Below are 23,350 nucleotides of genomic sequence, written 5' to 3' on the forward strand. Positions count from 1 at the left end.
GATATTGGTGTGACAGAGTTGGGAGGTACATTCCTGTAATGTCTTAATTTTGTAAATAAAACACTGATTGGTCAACCACTGCCAAGAAACGGACCAGAACACACACTTCTGTTCAGTTGAAATCAGCAGTGCGCATACGTACTCTTTTGGTCTGCCAACAGGCCCCTGTACTAGCTTTCCACACACTGCCATGTACTGGCGACAGTACAAGGATGGACGCATGGCTGAGGAGCTGGCTCCGGGGGCATGGACTCTCATTCTTGGATCATCGGGATCTCTTCGGAGTTGAAGTGACCTGTACAAGGTTGTACCTGAACTGGAAGGGGACTAACATCCTGTAACTCATTGGGGATGGAAGACCCAAACAGACTAAGAGAAATAAAGCCCGAGGTTGGTACACTATTTGATTTCCTCCTTTTCTCAAATCAAGACAGAGAATGAGGCAAGGCTGAAATTAAACTGCATTTATTTCAATACCAGAGGGCCTGACAAGTAAGGCAGATGAACTCAGGGAACACGGGAATGGGATATCATAACTAATCCAGAAACGTGACTCCGGGAAGGGTAGGACTGGCGTTTTAATGTTCAGGGTGTAGCTACTATAGGAAGGATAGAAAGAGGGGGCAAGGGAGGAGGGGGAAAGTGATGTTATCCTGAATCAAAAACATTACTGTACTTGGGGAGATTAACTTCACTGGATATCTCCCAGGAATGTGCTGGCTGGAAGGAGAAATGAGAAAGGGATGATGTCCTTTTTGGGATTTACTATAGGCCCCTCAATAGTCAGTGGGAAATTGAGAAACAAGCTTGTCAGGACTTGTAAGAATAGTCGGGTGGTAATGGTAGGGGATTTTAACTTCTCAAACAGACTGGGACTGTCTGGTATGGGCTTGGATAGGTAAGAATTTGTTAAGTGCGCATAAGAACATTTTCTGATTCAGTATGCGGACGTACCTCCTAGGAGGCAAAAAACTTGACCTACTCTTGGGAAATAAGGCAGGGCAAGTGACTGAGATGTCAGTGGGGAAGTACTTTGGGGCCAGCGACCATAGTTCTATTAATTTTAAAGTAGTTATGGAAATGATAGACTTGATCAAAAAGTTTAAAGTTTAGCTCAGCAAGGCCAATTTTGACATTATTGGGCAAGAACTTTCAAAAGTTGATTGGGAGAGGCTATTCACTGATAAGGGGACTGTTGGAAAGTGGGAGGCCTGCAAAATAGGATTTCAGAGACAGCATGTTCTTGTTAATGAGAAGGGCAAGGCTGGATGACTAGAAATTGAGGCTCTGGTAAAGAAAGAGGAGGAATGTTAGGCATAGAAAGCTGGGATCCAGTGAATCCTGAGGGGAGCATAAAGGCAGGAGGAGTGTTCTTAAGAGGGAATTCAGGAGGAGCAAAAAAAAAAAGGGGACACGACCTTACATTCTCCTTAACCGTATTTGTCAGCTAAGAGATTCTACAAATAGATTAAGGACAAAAGAGTAATGAGGGAGAGAAGGGAGTCAAAGACCAACACAGCACAGGAACAGGCCCTTCAGCCCTCCAAGCCTGTGCCCACACATTTTGCCATTCCGTACAAAACTGTCTTCACTTACAGGATCCGGTTCCCTGTATTCCCTTCCTACTCATGTCCTTGTCCAGGTGCTGCTTGAATGCTGCTATTCTGTCTGCTCCCAGCACCTCTGGCAGTGTATACCAGACACTCCCCATCCTGTGTGTGAAAAACCTGCCTCGCACTAAACATACCCCCACCCCCACGCCTTGAACCTGTGCCCCCTAGTAAGTGACCCCTCCACCCTGGGGAAAAAGCCTCGTACTTCCCACTCTATCCATACAATTCACAATCTTTTAAACTTCTATCAGGTCACCCTCGACCTCCTGCATTTCAGTGAAAACAAACCCAGTCTATCCAACCTTTCTTCATTGCTAAAATCCCTGATACCAGGCAACGTCCTGGTAAACATTTTCTGGACCCTCTCCAAAGTATCTTTCCCCTTCGGGGAGAGTGGTGCCCAGAACGGTTTGCAATATTCCACTTGTGGCCTAGATAAACTTCTGTAGAGCTGCAGCATCACTGGTCTATCCCTATACTCAACCCCCTTTCCAATGAAGGGGGGCATGCCACAGATCTTGTACGACCTAATCTACCTGCACTGCTACCTTCAGTGATCTGTGGACCTGCACACCCAGATCCCCCTGCATAGCAATACTTCTAAAGGTTCTGCTATTCACTCTATACATTTCCAGTTGTATTTGACCTTCCAAAATGCATCAGCTCACATTTGTCTCGATTAAATTCCACCTGCCATTTTTCTGCCTATGCCTCCAACTGATCTATATCCTGCTGTATCCTCCAACAATCCTCCTCACTAGCCAGAGCTCCAATCTTCGTATAGCCTACAAAACTAGTTATGGGGTCCCCCCCAAATCATTTAAGACCACAAACTGAGGTACCAGCATTAATCCCTGTGGAACACCGGGAGTCACAACCCTCCATCCTGAAAAGCATCTTTCCACCGTTACACATGTCTCTACGAGTAAGCCAGTTCTACATTGACCATGCCAGCTCAGCCCGTTACCATGTGACTCCACCTTTCGTACCAGTCTGCCAAGAGGGACCTTGTCTAAGGGTTTACTGAAGTCTACGTAGACAATATCATTCAATTTTCCCTCAATCATCGTCCCCACAAAACATGTCCTTAAAGACCAGCAAGGCCAACATTGAGGAACCACATGAGAAGGGTGGGATACTAAATGAGTATTTCATGTCAGTATTTACGATGAAGGAGGATATGGAAGTGAGCGAACTTGGGGAAATAGCAATTCCTTAAAAAACACCTCTATTACAGAAGAGGTGGACATCTTGAAATACATAAAGGTAGATAAATCCGAGGGACTTGATCACATGCTTCCCAGAGCTTTGTGGGAAGTTAGGGAAGAGATTGCCAGGCTCCTTGCTGAGATATTTGTAGCAATGCTAGCCACAGGCGAGGTGCCAGAAGACTGGAAGTTTGAGGGTGCGATGTCATTGTTTAAGAAGGGTGATAATGAAATATTCCCTGACTTTAGAATAGGCGAACCTGATAAATGTCTAGATTAGTGTGGTGCTGGAAAAGCACAGCAGGTCAGGCAGCATCTGAGGAGCCTGATTTAAATGATGGGTAAGTCAGAGTTCAACTTAAATGTAGGTGAGGTATTGCATTTTTGAAAGGCAAATCAGGGCAGGATTACACACTTAAATGACAGGGGCCTGGGGGTATTGCTGAACACAGACCTAGGGGTGCAGGTGTATAATTCCTTGCAAGTGGAGTATAGGAGTTTGGCTGTGCTTTTCCATCCCATCAGGCAACATCGGAGGAGGAGAGTTGACGTTGTGTATATGCTCTCCATCAGGAATGCTTTGTTCAAACCGTCAACTGTTGCTCCCGAGATGCTGCCTGACCTGCTACGCTTTTCCAGTGCCACACTTTTGGATTGATGTCCAATCCTCACTTTCTCCTATAGGAGTTGGGATGCCATGTTGCGGCTGGACAGGAAATTGGTTAGGTCACTCTTGGAATACTGTGTTCGATTCTGGTCTCCTACTATAGGAAAGTGGTTGTGAAACTTGTAAGTCTTTTTCAAGCCCTTTCAATGCTACTGCCAGGGTTGGAGGGTTGCAGCTATAAGGAGAGGCTGAGGGGGTGACCATAGAGGTTTAAAAAGATCAAGAGGTGTATGCATAGAGTAAGTAATCAAAATCTTTTACCCCCCCACCCCAGGGCAGGCAAGCCCAAAACTAAAGGATAAGGTTTAAGATGAGAAGGAAAGATTTAAAAGAGACCCAAGGGCGATGCATGAGAGAAAGGAGTTGCCAGCGGATACAATTACAACATTTAAAGGGCACCTGGGAGGGTTTACAGAGATATGGGCAAATGGGACTAGATCAGATGAGCATATCAACAGCATGGATGTGTTGGACCAAAGGGCCTGTTTCCATACTGTAAAACAGGCTCTAGGATTAGTGTATCATTCTGAAACAGAGACAGAGACAATCTAAGGTGGTTATCTGCATAATTTTTAGCACACAAGAATATTTAGTAAAATCAAGGAATTGCACTTAAATGTTAGACATGGAACATTTTGCAAATGCAGTCTGGTAAATTCTCAGGGCAATGTCTTGATCAGAGTCAACGTGCCCATTTTCAGTAAAAGATTTGGCAGTTAATGGTCAGTCATCATAAGCTGGTGTATTTGCCACAGCAATTCATCAAACCTAGCAGCAATCTTCTCTAATAAATGTTTCCCCTTTTGTTTCTTGCAAATTACCTTGGGCTTTTTCAGCACAAGCTCTATATTAACAAATTAAGCATCCTCAAGCATTTGGCTATTTCAAAGGTTGCCATAGAATACACAGAACTATTGACCAAACTGGTTTCTGGAGTTTACTGTTCAAATGAAATCTCTTTCCCAACATATTTCAAAGCTTCGAAACCCACTTCATTCTCCCTCATGTGGGCAGCTTCCTTCCACCGAAATGCATCTTATGCATAATGAACAGCAGCGTAGAATAGGCAGGTCAGGTCATTCCCTTTAAATGTCTGTCAAATAATCCCACGGCATGATTACCAAAGGGAAAACCATGCTGGGGCTTCACAATCCAGTGTTTGAGAAGTCAGCTTTCTGGGAGACGAGAACTGGCTCTGGAATAGACTGGCCTGTATGGTGCATGTTCTTCAGTATTTTTATAGCATTTAACAAACAGGTTTGCAGCTGAAAAGGCTAATCAAAGCACATCCTGCTTCACTGTACAATATCCAGAAGCACCTACAGTACCAGCTGTGTACATCTACCAGGTGCTTTGTGGCTACTCCCCACGGTTCCTCTGATAGCACCTTCCAACCCCATGACCTCCACCACCTTAGAGGGCGAGGGCAACAGGTATTTGGAAACACCACCAGCTGGAAAAGGTCCCCAGCAAGCCAGACACCATCTTGACTTGGGAACTCACTCACTGTTCCTTCACAGCCACGGAGTCAAAATCCTGGCACTCTCTAACAGCACTGAGTGTGTTCCTGTACTTGTTCAGGAAGATCGCTTCCTACCACTTTCTCTTGTGCAATTAAGGATGGGCAATAAATACTGGCTGAGTGAAGCTCACACCCAAAGACCAAGCATTTATCAGCAAAACAACTTCTATCCAAAAAATTCATCAAACTAAGTAATCAGATTGAAAATGTGCCATCACATACAAACAATAGACAAACGCAGCAGCTAACCGGGAATAGCAAAAGAGATAAAGAGTAATGAAAGATTAACATTAAGCTACAAATAAATGCACCATTCTTACAGTACAAGCACAAAGTACCATCACCTAAATACCTCATGGAAGGAACAAGGCCATCTTTCCACCCTACATTGAACAAATTGAATTGAGGTGAAGCTAAGTTGTTTCCACTGCGCCGAATTTGAAGGCAGCGAATAATAATTGGAGAGTTCAATGTGCTGAGAGCAGCAACATTTAAAAGGAACCATGAGAATTACAAGAGACTGAACCGAGGAGATAAGTGGCCAAAATATTTAGGGAGGTGGAAAGAATGGAAACAGGAGAACATTTTATGGCATCAACGACATTGGCTCTGGGTTCGAAACAAGAGCTGAAGCCTCCATGATGATGGGCAGGAGGTGGAAGGTTACTTGGAAGAGTCAATAGCCACAGGCATCTCTACCACACAGTCTGCAACGTGCACCAGAATGAAACAAACCGAATACAGAGGAACCTCGATTACCCGAAGGACACGGGCGGGCGGTATTTCACTCGTTTAATCGAATTCCGGATGGACCAATGTTGGTTAACAGTTTAGCCGAGCATCAGGATCTTGCCGGATAATCTGATATCCGGACAGTTAAATGCTGGATCGTGGAGGTTTCTCTGTAAATGTATAGAAGGGTCTCACAGCTATTCCTACTCTAGGTAATCCCCTGGAATCTAGTATTCATATATGCTCCTTTGGTTTGGTTTTGAAAAAAAATAAAAACCATGTGACCAGCTCAAATGAGAAGAGAAATAGCTGCAGAAGCCCAGGTCTGGAGCACTTATAGAGAGAAAGCAGACTCAATGTTTGGGTTCAGTGACCCTTCTTCAGAATCCATCAAGTCACCATTTCTCTCTTGCTCTCTTCCCAGATGCTGCCAGGCACGCTAGGTTTCTCCAGTTGTTTCAGATTGCCAACAGCCGCAGTTATTTGCTTTTTGCTGCATAATAGCTGCTTGGATTTGGAAGCTGTTTTGTAAAGCTCCTCCTTCATTCCCAGTATGGAGTACAAGAGTTGGGAGGTCATGTTGTGGCTATACAGGTCATTGGTTCTGTCACTTTCAGAATATTGCATCAATTCCGGTCTCCTTCCCATCAGAAAGATGTTGTGAAATGTGAAAGGGTTCAGAAAAGATTTACAAGGATGTTGCCAGGGTTGGAGGATTTGAGCTACAGGGAGAGGCTGACCAGGCTGGGGCTGTTTTCCCTGAAGCGTCAGAGGCTGAGGGGTGACCTTATAAAATCATGAAGAGCATGGATCGGGTAAACCGACAAGGTCTGGGTTGGGGGGGGCCAAAACTAGAGGGCATAAGTTTATGGTGAGATGGGAAAGATTTGAAAAGGATCTAAGGGGCAACTTTTCATGCAGAGGGAGGTAAGTGTATGGAATGAGCTGCCAGAGGAAGTGGAGGCTGCTATATTCACAACATTTAAAAGCAACAGCTGGATAGGCACATATAAAGGAAAGGATTAGAGGGATATGGGCCAAGTACTGGCAAATGGGACTAGATTAGGTTAGGATATCTGGTCAGCTTGGAAGAGTTGGACCGAAGGGTCTGTTTCTGTGCTGTACATCACGGAGCCTCGTCTGGCTCCTAAAGGATCACAAAAACAGCTGCAATGAATACTCACATCTCCTTTCATCATCCGCACACTTGCCAACCACCATCCACAGGGTTCGTGTTCATTCGCTCTGGAGTATACCTGAAATATTACAACAGTGTTGTTCAGTTTAGTTTCAATGGCCATCCATTGGCATCTCCCCTACCTTGGGGATACCAAACACAGACTGGGTGATTGCTTTGCCGAACACCCCAACCCAGCCTGTCAGAATAATCCTAAGCTACTGGGTGCTTGCTATTTCCATTCAGCACCTCCCTGCCATCTTCATATACTGGCCCTTGGCATACTGCAGTGTTTCCAGTCTGCCCCAATGCAAGTGGGAGAATCACCACCTTCTCTTCCTTCTGGCCACAACATTTAATAAGGTCAATAACTTCAAACAAATTAGTTCCACCCCCTGGAGGGAAATGCAGCTAGGCTGCCCAGAGGTGAAATCAGGGAGCACTATTTTAAATTAAAAAAAAGTAAAAGTCTCCAACTTTCCCCAGCAAAATGATGAGTCAACTGAAAAACTGAGGCAGGTGGATAAATTCACGAAATGGACACAGCACTGTTGAAGCTCAGAAAGTCTGGCAGCACTTGTGGAGGGAGAAACAATTATCCGGGAGCCCAATACTGCTCCTCTTTAGAACTTTGCAACATTGACAGTTCTTTGATTTTATTCAATAGATTTTTGTCGAGCAAGGGTATGAGACTTATGAAGTCTAAGCAGTAGACATGAGTTCAAACATCTCTAACTGAATGTTATGTAGCACTGAAATTTCAGGCTCCATTACAAGACCAAGAGCAAGTTGCGCTGCTTCGAGTTTTGGGGCAGGAGGGAGGAAAATGTGCCAGAAAAACCAAAGCTAACATAACCGCTGAACATTATGCATGCACCGGTCTTACCTCAACTTCATCACCTTCACTGATTTCTTTGTTGAAATCTGCAGGAGGCGGTAGACGCACATCACTGAATGGAAGTTGTCGCTCAGGTTGCCAGCTGTGAACAGAGAACAAGCGACAAGCTGATGGTGACTAGGTCAGGAATGTGGAACATAGCCCAGAAACAGAGGACGCCTCTTGCTTGCCTCCCATACAGAGAGAGAATAGAGAATGCAGGTGTACCCATTTCCTACTGCTCCAGTCAGGGACTGCATCAACCACTGTGGGACCTTGAAACTGGCGTACCATTTACAATGAAACCGCTTTCAAGAACATGTCAGAAAGCACGAGGAGTCTACTGTAGATGTGGGACTATGGTCACATACAAGCTGAAGGAATGGGAGTTCCTGCAGGAGAAGTGTTATTAATATAACAGTCTATTTAAAGGCCTGAACTTTCAGCTTCTATAACAACTCAACTGAGAATACAGAGCATAACCACAGGCAGCACCAGGGAAAGAGACTTGGGATTTTGCTATGTGCTCAGTTAGCCGAAACAAACCCTCACCATGTAAACTTCAACTCTCAATGACACGGGATTGCTCATTGACTGATGAATCATTCCCTTGCACGAGGCCTGATAAAATGGTCAATTTTATTCTCGCTTACACCCATTTGAGACCAGCCTCCGAGCAGACAGAAACCACTAACCTATCACCTTCTGGCTACAGCTTTCAATCCACCAGTGACGATGACCACTAGTCCCACAATGTTCAATCTCAAAGATACTGCAAAAGTGATTTCATAAATCAAAAGCTTTGCAGGTAGGTATCTAGCAGGATACACTCAGCTGTTAATCTGAAGACTTCAAAACTATTCAACCAGGTGAGGGAACAATGCAGATTTCTTTCCCACAATAGTAGCAATTTGCGCTCCCAATCAAGTCTTATCCATCAAAATCAGAAGAGAGATGGAGGGGAGGGGAGGATTGGGTGGGCAGGATAGCAGTATAGATAAATCCATCAGGATGGGTCACTTTCTCAGAAGTGAATCTGTGACTCAGCTTGGAAAGGACAGACTACAATCATATGGTGAGGACACGATTAAGCTCCTCAATGTCCTCTTTCTCACATCACATTGTTGTTGGTACCATTTAATAAATCCCCCTACTCCTTCAGGAGTTCGACCAAGCTCATCACTTCAATAGCTTCGACCTTGGCTCTGTCCCTTCCCTTGTAGATCCAATGGTTCCTCGGTTTCCCAGATGTGATCACTCAGCTCAGGCTACATGATTAAGGCAATAACTGCAACAGGAGACACTTTCCTGGAATCTCCAAGTCCAGTGTAAATCCAGGATCTGCTGCTCTCCTTTGTGGGGCATTCTATCACATTGCACAAAATCAGAGCTTCCTGTGAAACATCTGTCACCCAGACTGCCTGCAGAAATCACCTCCAGAATATAAAAGGTGTTCAGCAATTATTTAAACAAAGCTGAACCACACCCACTGGACAATACACTACAGCCGCATGTTTATTTCATGGGTGGTGGGGGACGCAAAAAAAATAAACAGGAGACAATGATAAAGCCCTTGTGAACACAACCAAATGGACACCAACCAGGACTCCTGCTCCTGCTCCCGTTCCCGTTCCCACAGCCAGACAAGTTTGGGACTCACGTGGGTAATGCCCTCAAAGACCTGACCATTGGAATGGAGTGAACAGTCTGGTGGGGAGAAAGATCAGCCCTCATGCTTTTAGTTGCAATACAGGGTGCTCATGGCCATCCCATCCTTACCCAGAGCAGGAGGACTATGCTGGATATATTAGCAACATGGAGTAAGAGTCAGCTCCACAGGCTGGTTGGCCATCCAATGACATCATGGCTGATCTATGACCTCGCTCCTTTGTGACCCACAGCCCTTAATACTTTCGCTGAAATGTATCGCAGATTTAAAACGAACAAATGTTGGTTTTATTACCAGCAGGTTACTGATCATTGCATGAAAGCCTTTTGATCCATCTGACCGTTTGCAATTCTTCAATTAGTCCCACTCCTTCCCAAGGGCTCTGTAATTTTCTCTTCCTCTTTAGTCACCACTCCGAGTATCTCTCACCCCTTGATTCACTTTTTTATTAAGATATAATTATCAAACAAATATTGAACAATTCAAATTCCATCTCTATTCTGGCTCAATAATCAAATATTTTCAAATCAGTGGCCTACTGGTTACCACCTTCCCACCACTGGGACAGCCTTTCCCTCCGGCAAGACTTCTTTTTTAAAAAAAAGAAAACTTTTTTCACAAGTTGACAAAAGCTCGGCAGTTGCTGCAGTCTGATCAGCTCCTAGACCCCAGCAGTAGCCAGCTAGTGCGTTAAGACTAAGAGCACTCCATCAGCAGCCCTGCTATCAGAGGATTCACACTGACATGTCTGCCAGAGAGAACACACCATATAGAACTAGGTCAGGCCAACTCTTGTAGTTGTGTTACATGAGGCACTGATCCTAACCCAGGGGTGTGGGGTGCTGGTGGCAGAATCCAACTACCTGGGGAGAACAAATACTAATGCAAATCCAGCATTTCAGGAACATTTGACACCATAAGCTCCTCTTTGGTAGTGTCAGTGACCTCTACCTTCCCCCTCAAAATCTGCATCAGTTGGCCTTCACTCTCCAACCACCTTCTGCCTTATACCAAAGTTCTTTCACCGAAGATTTGCTGAAGCATTCCTCAGATTGTCCTGTCGAGAGTTTGGACTGTTTTGGGTGAGACTACATACACACAAGGATGAGACAAGAGTCTTCACTGGTGGCAGAACAATTTCAAACCTTGAAAGGTTAAGACTGAAAGGAAAGATCATGTTTAGTAGGGAACATGGTAGAACCTAACAGTGAGGTATCATGGCAAGATTGGAACATCCTCCAGGACCCACAGCAAGACAGAGAGAGAAAATGGGATAAATTCAGTCCACAAACAATCCCCTCAACTCCAGGGAGCCGGATTGGAGGCCTACTTTACTAGTATCTAACCAGACAGGACACAAGGGAATCTTACAAGCTAGCTCTCAGCTGCTAAAAGCTAACCAAATCATGAAATGGTTTGCATGAATGGGAATGTGTACAGGGTATATGCAGGCAGGGAAAGAGTTAAGTTTTGAGTTTTGTGAAACAAGAGGTTCAGCTGAGCATGACTCAGATCAGATAAGATCTGCAGGCAAGGGTAATGGGATAACAAGTGGAAAAGCATTCAATATGTAGAGCCCATTTAACAATATTGGAAGCATTCAGTATGCAAGGTCAGCTAACAAGGGGGAAAGTATCCATTGTATGAATCCAGTTAACAACATTCATTGTATAAAAGAAAAGGGCTTGATCTCAACTTTCAATACTCATTGATTGTAATGGCCACCCCATTCATATGTGTGTTCCCTTATCTGGATGTTCCTCCCTTCAAAATGAATACATAGTTCATTGAGACACTGTTGAGCGAGAGTGGTGGATGCAGGTACCATTACAACATTTAGATAAGGACATGAATAGGAAAGGCTTGGAAGGATACAGGTTGGGGCAGGCAGGTGGGACTAGTTTAGTTTGGGATTCTGGTTGGTCCAAAGGGTCCATTTTTGTGGTCTATGACTGAGAAGATTTAACTGAAGTGTTCAAAATCTAAGAGGTTGGACAGAATCAATAGGGAGGAACAGCACCACTGGTGAAAGGGTCAAGAATCAGAACACGGTGTTAAGACAACAGGTAAAAAGCAGCAGTGGCAAGATACAGAGACACACCGCAAGTAGTTAAGGGCTGTCCAAGGGCTGTAGCCGGTTCAAATTAAGACTTCAAAAACAAATTGGATCATTGACAAAAAGGAAAGATTTACAGGACTACATAGGAAATTTGAGTGGCATTAGACAAATGCTCCTTCAGGAGGCCAGCTGAGACACGGTGGTGAATGGGTGACATTGTGCTGTAACCATTCATTCCATAATTCAGCCCATCATCATATCACCAAATCCTCTCTAATCCACGTGCTTCGGTTCCCACATTCTCACCACTCTCTTGGGACAGATGTTTCTTGAACTCCCCGTGAGCTTTATTGGGTGACTGCCTTTGTTTACAGTCCCTAGTTACAGGCTCTTCCACAAGTGGAAACTTCATACATTTTAAAAGGTCACCCCTCAACATCCTCTATCCTATCCTACAGGAAAGAGGACACGAGTCTGCTTTTGATACCATACAGAGTTTATCAAGTACTTCCCCTCCATCTCAAAGTTCGGACTATGAGCCAAATGGCTACTACACTCACCCAAATCAAACAAGGATCCGACCCACAGATGAGTTGATGGAAGATCTTCACAAGCATCCAAGTTGTGTCTGACTTTGAGAATTGCAACACAACGAAGCATTGTCCCACAAAAACATGGGTCATTCTCTTTGTTAAAAAGGTATGCACAAGGGTCTCTGAATATTCCCAGGCCTAAACAAGCCTGAATTAACTTCCATTTGGGACCCAGTAGAACACAATCCAATCAAACCCGCTCTAAGGTAAGCCACGCTTTGGACAGTTTCCCGACACTAACAGAATTACGAACAAGACGACAGCCCTGTGTTTCAACACAGCCAGAGGCTGGGGTAGAGGGAAAAGGTGGTCAATAATGCTCTGTATCACAGGCTAGGCCAGCAGAGACCAGTGCTCCAAATACAACTGCAGTCATCAAACAAAGTTTGCTAGAAGCATGATCCAGGGGAACAAGTCAAAAAAATATTAACCACAACAATTATTGCAGCATTTTTGCTAGAAGGGAATTCCACAAATAAGATCTCTGGTGCAGATAACGGAAGGAAAAAAAGGCTTAAACCAACCCAGGGGTCACCAGAACCTCAACTGGACTTCAATGGTTTTCCTTTTGCTGCACAGACCTTGCTGACTGGAGTCTGTCAGCCTACCTCTAACCTTGTCACAGGTTTCCCTTCATGACTGGGTCGACCAAGCAGTCATCAGCAATGGTTCAAAGTTCATACAAACAGGTAGGCCATTCAGCCCATCAAGTGTAATCCCCCATTGAGTGAAGCTGGTCCTGGCTGATTGGACTCCTCCACAAGCCCGCAGCAGGCTCACAGGTCACATTCATTCTAACTGATGCCGCAATAATAAACTGTCAATTACAGATGAGTAATTAATGATATTGAATCAGCCATGCCCCAAGGATAACACAGGCAAATAAAAGCTTTGCAGTGCTGAAAGAGTTATAAATACACAAAACAATATCACCATTTGCAAACCATATAATTGGAGTCCCAGGATTCCATTATTGTGTCGAGGGATTGGATTTGAAATGGAATTTAAAGTAGAAACTGGTTGGTTTTACACCAATTGCCAACACAGAAACGAAGAGTGCTTGTGAGTCGTGTTTTGAGTGGGTTTTTAGGACATTAAGCGTTCTGAACCCAACTCACCCAGAAATGCCTGAAGCTCTGCAAGCTTCAGATCTGTCCTCCAACTCTGACATATGGCAGACATTCCATTATCACTTCCCCAAGATTGGAAGATCATGTCTTCAGCTACGTAAGATCAGGGCGGCACGGTGGCACAGTGGTTAGCACTGCTGCCTCACAGCACCAGAGACCCGGGTTCAATTCCCACCTCAGGCAACTGACTGTGTGGAGTTTGCACATTCTCCCCGTGTCTGCGTGGGTTTGCTCCGGTTTCCTCCCACAGTCCAAAGATGTGCGGGTCAGGTGAATTGGCCATGCTAAATTGCCCGTAGTGTTAGGTAAGGAGTAAACGTAGGGGTACGGGTGGGTTGCGCTTCGGTGGGTCGGTGTGGACTTGTTGGGCCGAAGGGCCTGTTTCCACATTAAGTAATCTAATCTAATCAGGCATTCCCTCCTGAAACACCCTACCTCAGGCACTGCTGCTTTGCTCAAGCAGTTTGCTTAATACTTCAAATGACAGGACATCAAATTCTGTTTGAAATCAATCTCGGGACTGATTTACTATGGTAAATATACAAATGAAAGTTATTACAAACTTCTATAGCAGAGGTTCTTAAAACTGTGGTCTGCTTGGTCCAGTGGAAAGCTGAGAGTCTGGAGTGAAAAGTGAAATGCGAACTGGAGGATGGCTGCTACATACGCTGTGGTTCTGTTGACTGTCTCAACTAGGAGGGGGGTATACAAGGAGACAAAATCAGGCCCACCCAGCTCACTGATAGCCCAACGCAAGCACACATTTCCTCAAAAGCATGAAGCACCCCTCCCTAAACATACCAAAAGTCCACCTACACCAAGAGCAGCAACAACTACTAAGATGACAGCTCACCCTCACTTTAACAAGGGTGAAGGGATAAGTATTAACTGTTAGCCTAGCCAGCAACACTGACATCCCATGGATGAAGAACAAACACTTCCCACACACAGTTAAGAGCATTCTCTTGAGTAACTGAGGGAATAGCAGAACCAAGATAATTTGAAAATGGGGTTCCGTCAACGCAACATATTTGAGAATTGATTAAAACGGAAAGCGACTATCCCCTTTGATGACAAGTCAGGCTGGTAAGCCTATGCATCACCATCAGCAAAATGGCTTAACTATAAATCAGAACTAACATCAAACAGGAACTGGTCAGAAGCAAGACTGGAACTGCATTTCCATGAAGCTTGCATCAGATGAATGACAAAACCGAGCTAGGAAATGTTTTATATACACAGGGTGGTATTTCACAGTTATTTAAACTCACTTCGCGACTCACGAACACCTACTCGTCATAGAATTAAACAGCACAGAAACAGAGCCCCTTGGGTCCAACTCGCCTACGCGGATCAGATATACTAAACTGATCTAGCCCCATTTGCCAGGGTTTAGCCAATAGTTAGGGGTGTGATGGAATATTCTCCACTTGCCTCAGTGATACAGCTCCAGCAACACAATGAGCTTGACACCATCCAGGTGGAAAGGAACCCATTGACTGACATTGTGCTGCCCTGAGCAAATCAGGGCTCCTCCAAACAGCAACCTCTACAACTGAAAAGGTAAGGGTAACAATCAAACATCATTCTAGTTCAGAACTATACCACCATACCTTCACGGTCCCTGGGTCAAATACTGGAGCGCCTTCTTGACAGGCATAGATATACGGACTGTGGTGGCTCAAGTAGGGCAATTAAATTGAGGTGGAAATGCCAGTAATGCCCACATTCCTAGAAAGAAACATGCTTCCAGCTTCAAGGAAAACCCTGTGGAAAGTAGCAATGTAACCTGAAATAACAATGGATCGTTTGAACTGCCAAGCTTACACAGTTAGACTCCCACTACAAACACAAGAACTCTACCAATATAAACAGTGAAATTCACCAAACTCTAACTCAGAAGGTATATAGCAGATGGAAATTCGCAGAGATCATCCTGCCCTGACAGTACCACTTCATAACCATGGCCCAAGTATCCCTGCCACTTGGGTACTATACCTTACTCTGCACTACAGAAACCCAGTGACAACCAGACTGTGCTTCAACTCACAAGCCAGGTGACCATCACTCAATAATAATCCACACCCCTCCAATACCTTAAACCAACAAGGTTAATTGAAACAGCCAACCCAGCTAATCCAGCTGTTCCCCCTGACTGCAGCATCCACACAAAACAGAACATCACCCAGTCATTTAAGATGAAGTGCCCATTGCAGATTATAATTGCCATTTCCCTCTATTACTGATTGGACATGGAATTGTTAGTAGTAGTTTACTGGCAAGTGGAGTGTGTCCTCAACAGTAGAATCACAGGAGGCTGATAGCATAGGATACACACCTGGAAAGTAGGCTGCAGGATTGTGTGATGGTTACAGAACAGTAAACCAAGAAGTGGTGAAAAAAAGTCAGCCAAAACAGCAGTACTCACTTGTTCTCAAAGGCAATGGTGACGGAATCATCATGAACATCTTTGACAAATCCCTGAGAGAGAGAGAAAAAAAAGAGACAAATTAAATAAAATCGAAGCAATAGAGAGAATGAGGAAAAGAACAAATTTAAAAATCAGCTGTGACTTCACTATCCAATCCTCCAACATATCAGATCACAGAATCCCATCAGGAATATATTTCAAAAACAATTATATTCCATCCAAGAACTAATACTAGATTACAGGCCTCAAAACTGCACCTCCCTCACCCCAGCACACTGACCAAAGTTAAGAATGATTCAATAATTCACCAAGTGCTTCAAATATACTCAAACTTTATCATCTCTCAGAATCCTGGGATCTAATGTTAAGCCTTGTGTAAAGTGATCTTTGCTGACAGGCATGTCACCAACCTTCTGCCACACTGGAATACTAGCGGTTCTGCAAACTAAAAGTAATCTACTGACGCCACCTTCAATACTCAAACCCCCTCAGCACACTTCAACCTAGATTTCAGATTCCCCACAGACCCAAAAGATAAATGGGCAATGCTAAGTGACATTAGAAATAGCTTGCAAACATCTATTTGGATGAGGTGAATCACCATCTTTCCAGTCCCTGTTCTGAAAGAACTATTTGTCTGGTATAGAAGCCAAGCTATTTGAGAGATATTAGATGTGCCCTGGCACAGTGATGGCCTTAGTGGTATTATCGTTGCACTGTTAACTCAGACCGATATTCTAGGGACCTGGGATGTCCAAAGATGTGCAGGTTTGGTGAGTTGGCCATGCTAAATTACCCATAATGTCAGGGATGCGCAGGTTAGGTGCATTAGTCAGGGGTAAATGTAGAGTAATCGGGTAGAGGAAATGGGTCTTCGGAGGGTCGGTGTGGACTTGTTGGGCCAAAGGGCCTGTTTCCACACTGTGCACCAAGGTCCACTACCACACAAACAGCTGCCCTTGAGGGGTCAATGCAAAGGGAATCTCTGGGTTCAAACCCAACCATGGAACATGGCAGGATTTACATTTAAGTAATTTGGAATTAAGATGGTAATAATAACCGTGAATCTATTATCGATCGTCACAAAAACCCATCTGGTTCACTAATGTCCTTTCGGGAAGCAAACTGCTGTCCTTACCTGGTCTGGCCTACATGTGACTCCAGACCCACAACAATGTGACTGACTCTGAACTGCCCCCGGGCAATTAAGCGCAGGTAATAAATGCTGCCTAGCCAGTGATGCCCCTCATCCTGTGAATTAATGAAGGAGGTAGTATTAAACCCACACTTGCCCTCAATCAAAATGACTGAGCTCTTGAAACCTAGTGGATTACTCTGGATCGACAGATACGGCCACTCCTTCCTGACAAAAGGCTTTTTCCTGAATCGATTTTCCTGCTCCTCGGATGCTGCCTGACCTGCTGTGCTTTTCCAGCACCACACTCTCAACTTGGATCCTCACTTTGGCCTAGATATGGCTACTATCAGTGTGACACAAATCTTTCTTACTCCATCTCCTGATCCAGTCCGGACAAAATCACATCGGAACCAACAGTAGTGAACACATCGGAGCGTGGTTTTAAAATAGCAGAACTGTAACCTGAAGGAATGTTTCTATACTGAGCAGATGACCAGAGAACTGTTCCAAAATGACTAATTCACCCCGGTGCTGAAAACTTGAACAGCTGCACAAAGGTCCACCACCACACAAACAGCTGCCCTTGAGGGGTCAATGCAAAGGCTGCACCCCCCTCCCAGGCCCTGCACTTCAGGTTGGCACCAACTACAGTTATAAAGGTAACAAACAAAACATGATGAGAAAGTCAGGGCAGAGTCTGCACAAGAGGATTAATAAAAAGTACCTTCAACATGGAAGGTAATGTTAACTTAGCAAGTCAGTTGTACAATTACCATTTATAATTTACTTCACCCAGAAACAGACCAGGCCAGCTATTCTGTTGTGGTTCTACTCCAAACAAGCCACTTCTCATCCTCAGTACATCCCTTGATTTCTCTCTTCAGTGTGTTTATCCAGCTTCCCCTCCTATATTGATATACACCCCAGCTCCTCCCTTTGGGAGGAAGTTCCACATTCTCCCTATTTTCCTAACAAAACTCTCACTTAACTTGATAGTACATGTGGAAAGCAACTTATTCATTCCAAAACCCAGCCGTGTGCCCTTAGTTTGTTTGGGGGGAGAGGGATAAGTGGTGCTTGAGAGACAGAAAGGGAGATCATCTTAAAACCGTGATATTGGAAGTTAAAAGAGAATGAAACAAAGGCGAAGTTAGAAGTTTCCACGTTGGTTTATTTTTAATCCAGACTGGCCAGCCAGCATGGAGGAGGGAAAAGGGCAGTGCTATAAAAAGCCAGCAGCTACTGGAGCTTGTGAAATCAATCTCACTCATGAATGCCAAGACTAGAGGCAGCCCACAGCGAGGCTGATGTGAGAGAATACTTGCAGGAACAGAGCCACTCGCCACCTTTCTTCTTCTGGTGAAAGCTCTGCACTTGTTTTGTACTGAGCAAGGACACACCACAACTGTGTTCCATCCAGATAGGCTTGTATGGTTAACCAGTGGATAAACCCCTCTGGACCAAAGTGGTATGTCAGATAGCAGCAACATGAACCACAGAATCAAAGATCGCAAAGGAGGAACAATATCTGACTGCACAGCCCGAGCTCTACATGCACCACCTCACTGATGAAAACCATCCTTTTCCTTCATGTACACTGAAGAACATCCCATTTTCAAAACTGGCAGACATTTAAACCCTCTGCCAAGGAGCATTTTATCCAAATTATACCAGAATGCCACCTCCCAGTACAAAGGGAGTAGAGTCACAGAAAAACATTACAGCACAGGACCCTCAGCCTCCCAAACTTGCAGCCTCCATATAAACCTGCCACCTATTTTCCAAGAATCTGTATCCCACCACTTCCTGCCCATTCACTTATCTGTGAATCAAAAGATCAGTAATAGCAACCTCATACTCCCAGGTACTAAGCCAAGCCTTGAGTTCATCTGCCTTACCCACTACACTTCACATATTAAAACAAACGCACCTCAACCACCTGACCCTGCGTGTCCATCTGCTCCCTGCCTACTCTTCCCCATAGTCACACTGACTTCATTATCTAGTTCCTTACAAACTTTAGTTACTACCTCCTTACTGCCCACTATCATTTGATTTCCATCCCCCTCACCACAGGAGCTCAAACCCTCCCCAGTGTTAGCAAAAGCCCCCTCAAGGACATTCTGCCCAGGTGTAGACCATCTGATTTTTGTAATCGTCCCACCGCCTCAAAGATCAGAATCCCTCTCTCCTGCACCCTCTCTCAAGCCACGCATTCAACCTACTGATTCTTCCATTTCTACCCTGACAAGCACAGAGCACTGGTAATAATCCTAAGATTACTACCTTGGAGGCCCTTGGCTCCGATCTCCCTAAGTTCTGCTTGTAGGACCTCACCCTGTTGATTACCTATTATCATCGATGTCTATGTGCACCACAACAGCTGGCAGCTCACCCTCCCCCTTCAGAATGTTCTGCAGCTGATCCAAGACATCCCTGACCCACGCACCTTGGAGGCAACATACCAATCGAAAGTCTCTTTTCCACCACAAACTCCTATCTAATCCCCTTACAGTTGAATCCCCCATGAATATAACCCTTCCATTCTTTTTCCCCACCATTCTGAACAGCAGAGCCAGCCACGGTGCCATGAACCTGGCTATTGCTGCCTTCCCCTGGTGAGCCATCTCCAACAGTATCCAAACCAGCATACCTGTTTTGGAGGGAGATGACTGCAGGGGACACCTGCTCTTTCTCCACGTTTTGGTCACCCATTCCCTTTCTCCCTCAGCAATCCTGATCTGCATTTGGGGAGTATTTTCTGTAGGAGTGTTTCTGGCTACCCAACCATAAATACAAAGAAAAATCAATCTAGGAAAGTACCTCGTAAAACTAACCCGAGTGTGTAACTTTCAAAACAAGTTGAGATTTACGAATGAAACGTGAAACTAACATGGTCATTCTAACACATGAGACACTTACAATCAAGGTATATTTCAAATGTATAACTTCAGTTACATCACACTGTAAACATTTGCTATAAACGCTGCCTTACAATCTTGTACTCCACAACCACCTGATGAAGGAGCAGCACTCCAAAAGTTAGTCCTTCAATCAAATCTGGACTATATCCTGGTGTTGAGAGATTTTTAAATTTGCTCATGAGAGTTTCTGTTCATAGCGATAAATGGCAGATAAAAGATTAGTGCAAAATGCCAGGTTTCCCCAAGAAGGGAAAGTTAAGCAGGTTAAATAAAGTCGTTACAAGAAGAATTCTATACAAACCCCCTGACACACAGCTTTGCTCAAACAGAATCACAAGCTCCCCCATCACTCCTAAACTAGCCCAGGAACCTCCAACACAACACACTATGGTTTTCCTGTTCAAGGGAGTTTGTGGTCCAAGAGCCAGTCTGATTCACACCATCACAGATACAGCAAGGCAGCAGGCTCAAATGAGGATTGTACCATGTGGTTTTGACACCAAATCGCCAATCTAACTGGCCCCTAAGGAGTTCAAGTTGCCATGGCAATATACACAATGGATGTTGTAGCCCTGAGTTATGGGCAGTGAAAGCAAAGGCCCCAAACTTCCTTCGGCCACACGACTAACCAGAAATCTCTTGTTTTTACTGCCTACCGTTCATGTGCGCTGGGAAGGTTTACAAGTTGATCCTCAACTTGACTGGCCATGATATAAAAACGTGCACTGCAAATCCTGCAGTGGGAGCTAAACCTGGAATTCAGAGACAGGGATATAACCTACTGCGCCAAACCTATATCACACCAGGATTTTACCCAATATATTGGTCTCAAAGTTAAACATGGTGAGAACATTACGTGGGGTCATTATGGCACATGCCCTGGCAGCTGAGGAAGAATGGTATTGGACAAAAGTCAAAATGCAGCTTTCCAATTCTCACCCAGGTATATGCCAGAGCACTGAAGGGGGTGGGGGTACAAATCCTAGTCATTCCATTAGTAAGCAGGAAGTGCTGTGTTTAGAACAGACTATCTGCCAAGTTAGTCACTGTCCCAAATCATTCCTACCACTGTCAAGTCTCAGCCAACTTCACTCAGTACATAACACAAATGACTATTAAACCAGGCAGGGTTTCTGCCATCGCTGCATTTATTCCAGTTCACTAAATCCCCATCAATACGTTTGAGGAGAAGCAAATACTTCTTTGATCAGATCATACATTTGTTGCATGTGCCACTCATTACCGAGTCACTCGGGTTCAGAACCACTTTCCAGAGAGTGGCATTGGCTGTATCTTCAAAATTCATCCCCCCCCCCATTACATACACAATGCAAGTCTTCAGACTCAAGTGCCACCCCCCAAAATGACCAGGGAAGGCAGCAAAGTCAGAGGTGCCATTTCTTAAAGCAGAGCCTCATATGCGTTCAAAATGACTGAAAGATGCCACAATGCTGAGCAAGTGAACTGCCCACAGTATGTTCCATCGGCTATAAATTCTCAGGTTTCCCAAGGCTGTGAAAGGCACTACAATAATCTGACTTGGCAGCTGTCTTTCCTTCCATTAGCCCTTCACACTCTACCAAGATCAACACCATCACCTCCCACCCCCACACAAAAAAAAATCTAAAAGGGCAGAAACAATGCCATACAAAAACAGACGTTTGACAAGCTCAGCAGGTCTGGCAGCAGGTGGAGAGTAAACCACAGAGTTAACCATCGAGTCCAGTGACAACTCCTCCGTTCGGAAACATCTCCTGAGTTTCTCCAGCAATTTGTTTTGCTTTCAGATTTCCAGCATCTACAGTTGTTTCATGGTAGCAACTGCTCATCTGACTTCCGTGTTCAATTCTCACGCCATTTCATTCTTAGACTCATCACTTCCACCTCTCTCCATTACTCATCCATAGCATTAAGCCTTCTTGGATTTAGCCTCAAACAGCATAAATACATTCACATCCCAAAATCCCAGGCTCAATTCCAATTCGACAAGTTAGTTGCTCTGCTACTGCAAATACTAGGCCAGTGTAACTGGTTATTGACTGGAGAAGTGGAGACAAGTCTGGGAAGGGGTGCTAATACCAAACTGGTCTCTGCTGAAGGGCTGCAGACCTAACTGCCATCACACAACTACCTGACCAGCAGTTTAACATAACCAGTTCCATCCCTTCTGATAGGGGAGCCCAAAACTAGAAGAGAGAGGTTTATAAATGTGCAGGTTCGGTGAATTGGCCATGCTAAATTGCCCACAGTGTTAGGTGAAGGGGTAAATGTAGGGGAATGGGTCTGGGTGGGTTGGTGTGGACTTGTTGGGCCGAAGGGCCTGTTTCCACACTAAGTAATCTAATTAATCTGCCTGGGGAAGTGGCAGATGCAACTACAACAACAATGTTTAAAATGATATTTTGACAGGTACATTGATAGGAAAGGTTGAAGGGGATATGGGTTAAACGTAGGCAAATGGGACTAGCTTTCAATGTTGGATGCCCTGGACATCAAGAGCTTAGTGTTTGCGAGAAACATACACTCACTCATTCCAGTGCAGGAACAGTGCTGTCCAACATTCACACCCCAACAGCATGGTAGATGTAACTACATCTCTCAGACTGCAGGTCAACAGTGATTCAACTTAGCCTGATCTTCAAGATCAGTTACAGGAGGCAATAACTGCTGGCCTTACTCATGACACACCCCATGAAAGACTAAAAACAAGTAGCACCTTGTTTATTGACCAGAGATGCTCAATTACTGCAGAATGCCAGAGATGTTTGACAATCCACCCAATATTTTCTGGACAAGCATTACATATGGACATCCACGTCACGGTAATTTCAAGCTTCCTCCATCCTTTAATACTAGGGACCGTAAGTCAGCCGAGATGTGATCCAGATCCACATATTTAAACCCTCTACAAGCTCACCATCTTTTTTTTCCTCCCGAAGTTAAACTTCCAATCTACACCTTTGATCTGCTAGTATCCTTCACACCCAGATATCTCTAAAGTAGACTTACAAGTTCCCTGCATCCTTAACTTTAAACAGCAGCTGGTTATGTTGTAGTTTTATTGATTTTCCCTCATAAGACAACCCTACCTCCCTGGAATGTCTAGGCAACCTTCATTGAGCCACCTCCAATCCAGGTCCACCCCTCCTTAACTAGTGAGATGTGGGTCTGACTAATTGTCTTGACATCAGTTTCATTGGAGGACAGCACAATCCACACATTAACACCGCTTTCTCTCAAAATTTAAAAATCACTACATCAGGTTATAGCCCAACAGATTTAATTGGAAGCACATTAGCTTTCGGAGCGACGCTCCTTCATCACCCTTTGAAAGCTAGTGTGCTTCCAATTAAACCTGTTGGACTATAACCTGGTGTTGTGAGATTTTTAACATCCCAGTCCAACACCAGCATTTCCAATTCATGACTTCTCTCAAATTGTTCTCATTAAGTGCACTTCAATCTTCCCTTCAATAGATAATGAACTAACCCAGAGGCAACACCTTGGTTTTGCTGCATATAATACATATCCACACCTGTGGAGCGCTACCAGCAAAATTGAACTTGGAGCAACATATGGAAGTATTCAGGCCAGGGGACCAAAACCTTAG

At 44.5% G+C, this 23,350-nt stretch overlaps 1 protein-coding gene across 2 annotated transcripts in view; it reads right to left on the reverse strand.

Moving 5' to 3' along the window:
- The window catches only part of LOC132835143 (RNA-binding protein FXR1-like), a 76,558-nt gene that overhangs the window by 24,553 nt on the left and 28,655 nt on the right, over window positions 1-23,350 (reverse strand). For both annotated transcript variants that reach the window (XM_060854471.1, XM_060854470.1), the window contains exons 2-4: window positions 15,676-15,728; window positions 7,806-7,899; window positions 6,927-6,998 (exon numbers count right to left, since the gene is read on the reverse strand). In XM_060854471.1, the coding sequence (XP_060710454.1) occupies window positions 6,927-6,998; window positions 7,806-7,899; window positions 15,676-15,728 (219 nt within the window). The remainder of the gene's footprint in view (window positions 1-6,926; window positions 6,999-7,805; window positions 7,900-15,675; window positions 15,729-23,350) is intronic.

This window comes from Hemiscyllium ocellatum, chromosome 44 (assembly GCF_020745735.1).
Source record: "Hemiscyllium ocellatum isolate sHemOce1 chromosome 44, sHemOce1.pat.X.cur, whole genome shotgun sequence".
Lineage (NCBI taxonomy): Eukaryota > Metazoa > Chordata > Chondrichthyes > Orectolobiformes > Hemiscylliidae > Hemiscyllium > Hemiscyllium ocellatum.